The sequence below is a fragment of the Oncorhynchus masou genome, chromosome 3 (genome assembly GCF_036934945.1).
Source record: "Oncorhynchus masou masou isolate Uvic2021 chromosome 3, UVic_Omas_1.1, whole genome shotgun sequence".
Lineage (NCBI taxonomy): Eukaryota > Metazoa > Chordata > Actinopteri > Salmoniformes > Salmonidae > Oncorhynchus > Oncorhynchus masou.
In genome coordinates this window covers 1,967,583-1,980,202 of record NC_088214.1, presented here as the reverse complement: position 1 = coordinate 1,980,202, position 12,620 = coordinate 1,967,583, and the positions used below count along the sequence as shown (strand labels likewise).

General features: G+C 45.0%; 1 protein-coding gene across 1 annotated transcript in view; it reads left to right on the top strand.

Moving 5' to 3' along the window:
- Positions 1-320: 320 nt before the first annotated feature.
- LOC135508838 (PDZ domain-containing protein GIPC1-like) overlaps positions 321-12,620 on the top strand; it is a 33,254-nt gene continuing 20,954 nt past the window's right edge. The window contains exon 1 of the mRNA XM_064929048.1: positions 321-890. Coding sequence (XP_064785120.1) covers positions 618-890 — 273 coding nt within the window. The 5' untranslated portion in view covers positions 321-617. The remainder of the gene's footprint in view (positions 891-12,620) is intronic.

The following is a 12,620-nucleotide window of genomic DNA, read 5'->3' as shown; positions in this document are numbered from 1 at the left end:
GGGGGAAGGTCAGAGAATGGTCGTGGACGGGCAAAAAGGTCAAAACCAGATTAATTGACATGATTCATTTTAAGGATTTGCTAATAAAACAATAGATATTTATAGGGCGAGGGAAGTTAAGATCAACTCATTCAACAAGGGAACTGCACGCAGCAGTTGTAAGCACTTAGTAACAAAATGTGTCCTTTGGATGTGTGTTGTTTAGAGTGAAGAAGACGGGGTCTATGGCGCATATCTTCATGCTCCCACCAAGCCTCCTTTCCCCGCACAGCATATTGAGACAGAGTCGCTATTGTTCACTGCGGAGCAGCCTGTGTGTTTTATACAGTCGGAGAGACCGTGGAACAAGGAAGACACCGCGCCACACGTTCGTCACCTACCTGTTGAATATTACCTACTGTTTAATGATCGAGTCAGGTGTTGGTTTGACAAGTTACTCACTGTCGGAGAACAAAGTCGAACCTGGGGATAAAGGATAGTCAGTCGAGTTTAGTCGAGGTAAAGGCGGAAGGAAGGAGGATTTGTGGAAGAGGTAGCCACTCCAATGTTTTAACCAGACAGACAGACCACCGGATTTATCAACAGACCAGAAACAGATTTATTGACGCCGCCACACGATGCCTTTAGGACTGAGACGAAAGAAGAACAAGTCGAGGGAGAGCTCGAACCTGGTGGAGAATGAGGAGGTCGGTGGACACACCGGTGGGCGCTCCGTGAAGTCGACCGTAAACGGAGCGGGGCTCCCACCGCCACCTGCCAACCTGCGGCCCAAACTAGTGTTCCACACTCAGCTCGCCCACGGCAGCCCCACCGGAAGGATCGAGGGATTTAATAACGTCAAAGAACTCTACGGGAAAATAGCTGAGACGTTCAATTTAAATCAACCGGAGGTAGGTTTTTTTTTTTAACTTTTGTAGTTCTAGACCAGTGGTCACCTACCTTTTCTGTGTCAAGGTCCATTTCTGAGGTAAAATACAAGCTGAGATCTACCGCTCAGATATAAAAAAAAATGACTTAAAAAAATTAAGAAGCCTATGAAACATTCACCAATTAAAACAGTTCTTTATCAATGAGTTTTGTGCAGCAGGCTATAAGCCCAATACATCATCACTGCATATTGGCTATGCTTGAATTGTTCTTCTCAGACCATTTTGAAATGATCTTTTAGATAATGTAGATATATGATCACACTTCAGTCTCCCAGCTGGTGGCGAAACTCAAGTCGAACTGCATTATTTCTGACTCGTGCACTAATTCATGTTGTTACTCCTATGACCAGAGAACGTGAAATATTCAGCGATATTAAAAAAAGACACAACCCGATAATAATAACATCGGAAGCTTATCGGAACACTGGCCAGCGGTATGATACATGCACTTGACTTGCTCTCTGGGCCTGTCTCGGAGGCGGAAGTCTACCTTCAGACTCGTGAAATGTTTCAAAATGGGAACACTGTACCTTCCCTGCGCTTGGCCTGCTAAATCAAGTGCACCTGCCGTCAACAACGCGAAACGAATAATACAAATAGGAAGCTTTATCGTTGTTGTTTTTTTTACTAAAATGTTTGGTGATCGACTAGAATGTCTTGTAGACCGACCAGTCGATTGCGATCGACCGGGTGGTGACTACTGTTCGAGACAGATAAAAACAAATGCCAGGCCAGTTTAGTGGCCGCGGCGCAAGGTCCAAGCAGGGCCAGAACCCCACACCATTCATGCTATATTTAATTAATCATTCCACCCAAGGAGGTCAAAAGAGGGCGATTTGGACATTTGACTGCAGGAAAGGGCTACGCAATAAGGCTCGAGGTGGTTTGGTATATGGCCAATATACCACTGCCAAGGGCTGTTCATATGCATGATGCAACACAGCGTATCTGGATATTGCCCCATAGCCGCAATATAGTGGCCATATACCACAACCCCCCGTGGTGCCTTATTGCTATGATAAACTGCTTACCAAAGTATTTAGAACAGTAAAAATTACCTTTTTTTGTCTGATATACATTGGCTTTCAGCCAATCAGCATTCAGGGCTCGAACCACCTGGTTTATTATACATGAGGCTGAGAGAAAAATGTCCTGTTTTAAACCTCAATAATTCTTAAAAAGATGGGACAATTTCAACTTTCTTTCCACAAATATTTGTCTTGATTTTGATAGACCAAAGTATCACCTGTCACACCATGTAAAAGAATAACCCCCTAATTTAGTACTAATTTCCCCATAAAATGCAATGATCTGGATTTATTTCAACTACGTCAGACCCACACCCAAAAGGCATGCAAATTGTACAGTTATTGTCCAACAAGTGTTTAAAGGCCGTGATTGTTTAATTCTAATATTAGATTATTCAAATATTACAAATCTCCAAACTTCTTTTTGCTTTGTTTTGTAGCACAATGAAATTCGTTAGCATTTTAGCACGTTTTAGATTTAGAACATAAAATATTTATAAAGTAAACAGGCTTCTGTAACCGATGTGAAATGTTAGCGGTGATGCACGTTAATAGCTTTTCAATCGGTGACGTCACTCGCTCTGAGACCTTGAAGTCGTTGTTCCCCCTTAAGGGGTCCTTAAGGGTAGAGTTAGCCTTGCTCATTCCTGATTCATTTAGGATTTTAGATAAATATAACAGAGTTGACCAAATCAACGGACACATCTTGTAGGAATCACAGTTTTGAGAGAAATATTATTTAAAGTGACAGGGGGCTATTGCAAGAAACTACATATGATCATTGTTCAGTTAATATCCATTATTGTCCATTTTTAGAATTTTAAACACTTTTTTTGGAGAGTTTGAAATTGGGATCCTTTGCTCCAGAGAATGGCATTTCCAGGCACAGAGCCAACATGGAATTGAATAATATTCGAAGTATTTTAAAAATTCCCCTAAAAGTACAGTGCCTTGAGAAAGTAGTCACACCCCTTGACCTATTCCACATGTTTCTGGTGTTACAGCCTGAATTCAAAATAGATGAATCATCTGTTTTTCTCTCACCCATCTACACACAATACCACATAATATCAAAGTGAAAACATTTTAATTGTTTTATTTTTGCAAATTTATTGAAAATGAAATACAGAAATATCTAATTTATTTCATCAACCCTGGTTGAGAGAATGCCAAGAGTTTGCAAAGCTGTCATCAAGGCAAAGGGCGGCCACTTTGAAGAATATAAAACATAAAATATATTTTAATTTAACACTTTTTTTAGTTACTACATGATTCCATATGTGTAATTTCATAGTTTTGATGTCTTCACTATTATCCTTCAGTGTAGAAAATAATAAAAAAATACAGAAACCCCCTGGAATGAGTCGGTGTGTCCAAACTTTTGACTGGTGCAATAAGTGTTTACTCCCATAAGTCGATACATGTTAGAATCACCTTTGGCAGCGATTACAGCTGTTGAGTCTTTCTGGGTGAGTCTCTAAGAGCTTTGCACGCCTGGATTGTGTGACATTTGCTCATTATTCTTTTCAAAATTCTTTAAACTCGGTCAAATTGGTTGTGCATCATTGCTAGACAACTATTTTCAGGTCTTGCAGGTGTATCTGACGTGTACAGGTGTATCTGACGTGTACAGGTGTATCTGACGTGTACAGGTGTATCTGATGTTTTACTGGGTGGGATAACACCAGTCACAGGTGTATCTGACGTGTACAGGTGTATCTGACGTGTACAGGTGTATCTGATGTTTTACTGGCTGGGATAACACCAGTCACAGGTGTATCTGACGTGTACAGGTGTATCTGACGTGTACAGGTGTATCTGACGTGTACAGGTGTATCTGATGTTTTACTGGCTGGGATAACACCAGTCACAGGTGTATCTGACGTGTACAGGTGTATCTGACGTGTACAGGTGTATCTGATGTTTTACTGGCTGGGATAACACCAGTCACAGGTGTATCTGACGTGGTGTATCTGACGTGTGGTGTATCTGATGTTTTACTGGCTGGGATAACACCAGTCACAGGTGTATCTGACGTGTACAGGTGTATCTGATGTTTTACTGGCTGGGATAACACCAGTCACAGGTGTATCTGACGTGTACAGGTGTATCTGATGTTTTACTGGCTGGGATAACACCAGTCACAGGTGTATCTGACGTGTACAGGTGTATCTGATGTTTTACTGGCTGGGATAACACCAGTCACAGGTGTATCTGACGTGTACAGGTGTATCTGATGTTTTACTGGCTGGGATAACACCAGTCACAGGTGTATCTGACGTGTACAGGTGTATCTGATGTTTTACTGGCTGGGATAACACCAGTCACAGGTGTATCTGACGTGTACAGGTGTATCTGATGTTTTACTGGCTGGGATAACACCAGTCACAGGTGTATCTGACGTGTACAGGTGTATCTGACGTGTACAGGTGTATCTGACGTGTACAGGTGTATCGGATGTTTTACTGGCTGGGATAACACCAGTCACAGGTGTATCGGAGGTTTTACTGGCTGGGATAACACCAGTCACAGGTGTATCTGACGTGTACAGGTGTATCTGATGTTTTACTGGCTGGGATAACACCAGTCACAGGTGCATGTGATGTTTTAGGGTTGTACCTACAGGTGGGCTGTGGTCTCTGTTTACACTACAGGACCAGAAGTATGTGGACACCTGCTCTTCGAACATCTCATTCCAAAATTATGGGCCTTCATTTGCAGTTGGTCCCCCCTTTGCTGCTATAACAGCCTCCACTCTTCTGGGAAGGCTTTCCACTAGATGTTGGAACATTGCTGCTATAACAGCCTCCACTCTCCTGGGGAAGGCTTTCCACTAGATGTTGGAACATTGCTGCTATAACAGCCTCCACTCTTCTGGGAAGGCTTTCCACTAGATGTTGGAACATTGCTGCTATAACAGCCTCCACTCTCCTGGGAAGGCTTTCCACTAGATGTTGGAACATTGCTGCTATAACAGCCTCCACTCTTCTGGGAAGGCTTTCCACTAGATGTTGGAACATTGCTGCTATAACAGCCTCCACTCTGCTGGGAAGGCTTTCCACTAGATGTTGGAACATTGCTGCTATAACAGCCTCCACTCTCCTGGGAAGGCTTTCCACTAGATGTTGGAACATTGCTGCTATAACAGCCTCCACTCTTCTGGGAAGGCTTTCCACTAGATGTTGGAACATTGTTGCTATGACAGCCTCCACTCTCCTGGGAAGGCTTTCCACTAGATGTTGGAACATTGCTGCTATAACAGCCTCCACTCTCCTGGGAAGGCTTTCCACTAGATGTTGGAACATTGCTGCTATAACAGCCTCCACTCTTCTGGGAAGGCTTTCCACTAGATGTTGGAACATTGCTGCAATAACAGCCTCCACTCTCCTGGGAAGGCTTTCCACTAGATGTTGGAACATTGCTGCGGGGACTTGCTTCAACTCAGCCACAAGAGCATTAGTGAGGTTGGGCACTGATGTTTGGCGATTAGGCCTGGCTTGCAGTCGGCGTTCCAATTCATCCAAAAGGTGTTCAATAGGGTTGAGGCCGGGGCTTTGTGCAGGCCAGTCAAGTTCTTTCATGCCGATCGCAACAAACCATTTCTGTACGGGCCTCACTTTGTGAACGGGGGTATTGTCATGCTGAAACAGGAAAGGGCCTTCCCCAAACTGTTGCCACAAAGTTGGAAGCACAGAATCGTGTAGAATGTCATTGTATGCTGTGGCGTTAAGATTTCCCTTCACTGGAACGAAGGGACCCGAATCATGAAAAACATCCCCAGACCATTATTCATCATCCACCAAACTTTACAGTTGGCACTATGCATTGGAGCAGGTAGCGTTCTCCTGGCATCCGCCAAACCCAGATTCGTCCGTCGGACTGCCAGATGGTGAAGCGTGGTTCATCCCTCCAGAGAACCCGTTTACACTGCTCCAGAGTCCAATGGCGGCGAGCTTTACACCACTCCAGCCGACGCTTGACATTGTGCATGGTGATGTTAGGCTTGTGTGCGGCTGCTCAGCCATGGAAACCCATTTCATGAAGCTCCCGACAAACAGTTATTGTGCTGACGTTGCTTCCAGAGGCAGTTTGGAACTTGGTAGTGAATGTTGCAACAGAGGACAGAATATTTTTTACTTGTGTGGCCTACCACTTCCTGACTGAGCCATTGTTGCTCGTAGACGTTTTGCACTTCTCAATAACAGCCCTTACAGTTGACCGGAGCAGCTCTAGCAGGGCAGAAATGTGACAAACTGACTTGTTGGAAAAGTGGCATCCTATATGTCACCGAGCTCTTCAGTAAGACCATTACACTGCCAATGTTTGTCTATGGAGATTGCATGGCTGTGTGCTCCAATTAGCCGAATCCACTAATTTCAAGGGGTGTCCACATACTTTTGTATATATAGTGTTATTACCTATCTGTACTATTAGCCAGGGTTAGGGCTCACCAAGTCATTTGGTTAAAGTTTGAATATTCAAGCTGCCTTCCTTCCTTTGGACAGATGACACTTGTTGTCTTTACTTTATTGGTCAATGGATTACAGTGTGCTTTTCTTCTACACTGAGAGAGAGACCTGGTGTTAATACAGAGAGAGACCTGGTGTTAATACAGAGAGAGACCTGGTGTTAATACAGAGAGAGACCTGGTGTTAATACAGAGAGAGACCTGGTGTTAATACAGAGAGAGACCTGGTGTTAATACTGAGAGAGAGAGAGACCTGGTGTTAATACAGAGAGATACCTGGTGTTAATACAGAGAGAGACCTGGTGTTAATACAGAGAGAGAAACCTGGTGTTAATACAGAGAGAGACCTGGTGTTAATACAGAGAGAGACCTGGTGTTAATACTGTGTTAATACAGAGAGAGACCTGGTGTTAATACAGAGAGATACCTGGAGAGAGACCTGGTGTTAATACAGAGAGAGAGAGACCTGGTGTTAATACAGAGAGAGACCTGGTGTTAATACAGAGAGAGACCCTGGTGTTAATACTGGTGAATACTGAGAGAGACCTGGTGTTAATACAGAGAGAGACCTGGTGTTAATACAGAGAGAGACCTGGTGTTAATACAGAGAGAGACCTGGTGTTAATACTGAGAGAGAGAATACAGAGAGAGACCTGGTGTTAATACAGAGAGATACCTGGTGTTAATACAGAGAGAATACAGACCTGGTGTTAATACAGAGAGAGACCTGGTGTTAATACAGAGAGAGACCTGGTGTTAATACAGAGAGAGACCTGGTGTTAATACTGAGAGAGACCTGGTGTTAATACAGAGAGAGACCTGGTGTTAATACAGAGAGAGACCTGGTGTTAATACAGAGAGATACCTGGTGTTAATACAGAGAGAGACCTGGTGTTAATACAGAGAGAGAGAGACCTGGTGTTAATACAGAGAGAGACCTGGTGTTAATACAGAGAGAGACCTGGTGTTAATACAGAGAGAGGTGTTAATACAGAGAGAGACCTGGTGTTAATACAGAGAGAGAGACCTGGTGTTAATACAGAGAGAGACCTGGTGTTAATACAGAGAGAGACCTGGTGTTAATACAGAGAGAGAGACCTGGTGTTAATACAGAGAGACACCTGGTGTTAATACAGACAGACAGCTGGTGTTAATACTGAGAGAGACCTGGTGTTAATACAGAGAGAGACCTGGTGTTAATACAGACCTGGTGTTAATACAGAGAGAGACCTGGTGTTAATACAGAGAGACCTGGTGTTAATATAGAGAGAGAGACCTGGTGTTAATACAGAGAGAGACCTGGTGTTAATACAGAGAGGTGTTAATACACAGAGAGAGACCTGGTGTTAATACAGAGAGAGACCTGGTGTTAATACAGAGAGAGACCTGGTGTTAATGTGCTGTTAATACAGGATGGTGTTAATACAGAGAGAGCTTGTTAATACAGAGCGGTGGTGTTAATACAGAGAGAGACCTGGTGTTAATGTAGGATGTGAAACGTTTCAACCGGTTACGTCACTTGCTCTGAGACCTTCAAGTAGGGGTTCCCCTTGCTTTGCAAGGGCCGCGGCTTTTGTGGAGTGATGCTTCGTGGGTGACTGTTGTTGATGTGTGCAGAGGGTACCTGGTTCGCTCCCGGGTATGGGCAAGTGGACGGTCTAAAGTTATACTGTTACATTGATGCTGTTGACCCAGACAGACAGGCAGGCAGGCAGGCAGGCAGGCAGAGCTCAGACAGACAGAGCTCAGGCAGGCAGGCAGGCAGACAGAGCTCAGGCACAGAGCTCAGACAGACAGAGCTCAGGCAGGCAGGCAGACAGCAGAGCTCAGAGACAGAGCTCAGACAGACAGAGCTCAGACAGGCAGGCAGGCAGACAGAGCTCAGACAGACAGAGCTCAGGCAGGCAGGCAGACAGACAGAGCTCAGACAGGCAGGCAGGCAGACAGAGCTCAGACAGACAGAGCTCAGACAGGCAGGCAGGCAGACAGAGCTCAGACAGACAGAGCTCAGGCAGACAGACAGGCAGGCAGGCAGACAGAACTCAGACAGAGAGAGCTCAGTTGTGAGCTTAGCCGTGATTTCGGTGAAAGGGGTTCAGTTGATTAAGTAATTGTTCACCAGCCAAGGATATAGAAGGGTTGCACACAGCGGGTGAGACGTAGAGTTCCCATTGGCTGCTCAGAGGTTTGGGTGTAATGTCACAGACAGGAAGGAATAGGTTGAGGTGACTCTGATTGTCACCTGAATACAACCTGTTTCTATAGTCAGAAAGAAAAACTCCTGTCCCCTTCGTAAAAAGGGATGTTTTGTTTCTATAGTCCTGTCCCCTTCGTAAAGGTCTTTCTCAAGGGATGTTTTGTTTCTATAGTCTGAAAGAAAAACTCCTGTCCCCTTCATAAAGATCTTTATCAAGGGATGTTTTGTTTCTGTCCTATAGTCCTTCCCCTTCATAAAGGTCTTTCTCAAGGGATGTTTTGTTTCTATAGTCGGAAAGAAAAACTTTATCAAGGGATGTTTTGTTTCCTGTCCCCTTCATAAAGGTCTTTATCAAGGGATGTTTTGTTTCTATAGTCGGAAAGAAAAACTCCCCCTTCATCCCCTTTTTGTTTCTATAGTCGGAAAGGTCTTTAAAGATCTTTATCAAGGGATGTTTTGTTTCTAAGGGATGTTTTGTTTTATCTATAGTCGGAAAGAAAAACTCCTGTCCCCTTCATAAGGGATGTTTTGTTTCTAAGGTCCTGTCCCCTTCGTATCAAGGGATGTTTTGTTTCTATAGTCGGAAAGAAAAACTCCTGTCCCCTTCATAAAGGTCTTTATCAAGGGATGTTTTGTTTCTATAGTCGGAAAGAAAAACTCCTGTCCCCTTCATAAAGGTCTTTATCAAGGGATGTTTTGTTTCTATAGTCGGAAAGAAAAACTCCTGTCCCCTTTTATCATAAAGGTCTTTTATCAAGGGATGTTTTGTTTCTATAGTCGGAAAAAGTCCAGATCCAAAGAAATGTCCCTTTTCCTGAAGTGTTTTATTTGTGTCATTATCATAATGATCATCATGTAGGCATTACTCATTCTGAAGCACAGAGCATCCATGTCAATGATCAACCGGACTTAATGCTGATGGGCTGTATTCCCTGTCAACCACCAGACCAACAGTACATGACCCTAACATCTCTTCCTGTCAACCACCAGACCTACAGTACATGACCCTAACATCTCTTCCTGTCAACCACCAGACCTACAGTACATGACCCTAACATCTCTTCCTGTCAACCACCAGACCGACAGCACATGACCCTAACATCTCTTCCTGTCAACCACCAGACCTACAGTACATGACCCTAACATCTCTTCCTGTCAACCACCAGACCTACAGTACATGACCCTAACATCTCTTCCTGTCAACCACCAGACCTACAGTACATGACCCTAACATCTCTTCCTGTCAACAACCAGACCTACAGTACATGACCCTAACATCTCTTCCTGTCAACCACCAGACCTACAGTACATGACCCTAACATCTCTTCCTGTCAACCACCAGACCTACAGCACATGACCCTAACATCTCTTCCTGTCAACAACCAGACCTACAGTACATGACCCTAACAGCTCTTCCTGTCAACCACCAGACCTAACAGCACATGACCCTAACAGCTCTTCCTGTCAACCACCAGACCTACAGCACATGACCCTAACATCTCTTCCTGTCAACCACCAGACCTACAGTACATGACCCTAACAGCTCTTCCTGTCAACCACCAGACCTACCCAGCACATACAGCACATGACCCCAGACCTAACAGCTCTTCCTGTCAACCACCAGACCTACAGTACATGACCCTAACATCTCTTCCTGTCAACCACCAGACCGACAGTACATGACCCTAACAGCTCTTCCTGTCAACAACCAGACCTACAGTACATGACCCTAACATCTCTTCCTGTCAACCACCAGACCTACAGCACATGACCCTAACAGCTCTTCCTGTCAACAACCAGACCTACAGCACATGACCCTAACATCTCTTCCTGTCAACCACCAGACCTACAGTACATGACCCTAACAGCTCTTCCTGTCAACCACCAGACCTACAGCACATGACCCTAACAGCTCTTCCTGTCAACCACCAGACCTACAGTACATGACCCTAACATCTCTTCCTGTCAACCACCAGACCTACAGTACATGACCCTAACAGCTCTTCCTGTCAACAACCAGACCTACAGTACATGACCCTAACATCTCTTCCTGTCAACCACCAGACCTACAGTACATGACCCTAACATCTCTTCCTGTCAACAACCAGACCTACAGCACATGACCCTAACAGCTCTTCCTGTCAACCACCAGACCTACAGTACATGACCCTAACAGCTCTTCCTGTCAACAACCAGACCTACAGTACATGACCCTAACAGCTCTTCCTGTCAACCACCAGACCTACAGTACATGACCCTAACAGCTCTTCCTGTCAACCACCAGACCTACAGTACATGACCCTAACATCTCTTCCTGTCAACAACCAGACCCCTAACATCTCTTCCTGTCACAGTACATGACCCTAACATCTCTTCCTGTCAACCACCAGACCTACAGTACATGACCCTAACATCTCTTCCTGTCAACAAGACCAGACCCCTAACATCTCTTCCTGTCACAGACCTACAGTACATGACCCTAACATCTCTTCCTGTCAACAAGACCAGACCCCTAACAGAACAGACCTACAGTACATGACCCTAACATCTCTTCCTGTCAACCACCAGACCTACAGCACATGACCCTAACATCTCTTCCTGTCAACCACCAGACCTACAGTACATGACCCTAACAGCTCTTCCTGTCAACAACCAGACCTACAGTACATGACCCTAACATCTCTTCCTGTCAACCACCAGACCTACAGTACATGACCCTAACATCTCTTCCTGTCAACCACCAGACCTACAGCACATGACCCTAACATCTCTTCCCACCAGACCTACAGTCAACAACCAGACCTACAGTACATGACCTAACATCTCTTCCTGTCAACCACCAGACCTACAGCACATGACCCTAACATCTCTTCCTGTCAACCACCAGACCTACAGTACATGACCCTAACATCTCTTCCTGTCAACCACCAGACCTACAGTACATGACCCTAACATCTCTTCCTGTCAACCACCAGACCTACAGCACATGACCCTAACATCTCTTCCTGTCAACCACCAGACCTACAGTACATGACCCTAACATCTCTTCCTGTCAACCACCAGACCTACAGTACATGACCCTAACATCTCTTCCTGTCAACAACCAGACCTACAGCACATGACCCTAACATCTCTTCCTGTCAACCACCAGACCTACAGACAGCACATGACCCTAACATCTCTTCCTGTCAACAACCAGACCTACAGCACATGACCCTAACATCTCTTCCTGTCAACAACCAGACCTACAGTACATGACCCTAACATCTCTTCCTGTCAACCACCAGACCTACAGCACATGACCCTAACATCTCTTCCTGTCAACCACCAGACCTACAGTACATGACCCTAACATCTCTTCCTGTCAACCACCAGACCGACAGTACATGACCCTAACATCTCTTCCTGTCAACAACCAGACCTACAGTACATGACCCTAACATCTCTTCCTGTCAACCACCAGACCTACAGTACAACCACCAGACCTACAGTGACCCTAACATCTCTTCCTGTCAACAACCAGACCTACAGCACATGACCCTAACATCTCTTCCTGTCAACCACCAGACCTACAGCACATGACCCTAACATCTCTTCCTGTCAACCACCAGACCTACAGCACATGACCCTAACATCTCTTCCTGTCAACCACCAGACCTACAGTACATGACCCTAACATCTCTTCCTGTCAACAACCAGACCTACAGCACATGACCCTAACATCTCTTCCTGTCAACCACCAGACCTACAGTACATGACCCTAACATCTCTTCCTGTCAACCACCAGACCTACAGCACATGACCCTAACATCTCTTCCTGTCAACCACCAGACCTACAGTACATGACCCTAACATCTCTTCCTGTCAACCACCAGACCGACAGTACATGACCCTAACATCTCTTCCTGTCAACCACCAGACCTACAGCACATGACCCTAACATCTCTTCCTGTCAACCACCAGACCTCAGTACATAACCCTAACCGGGTCATTCAGAA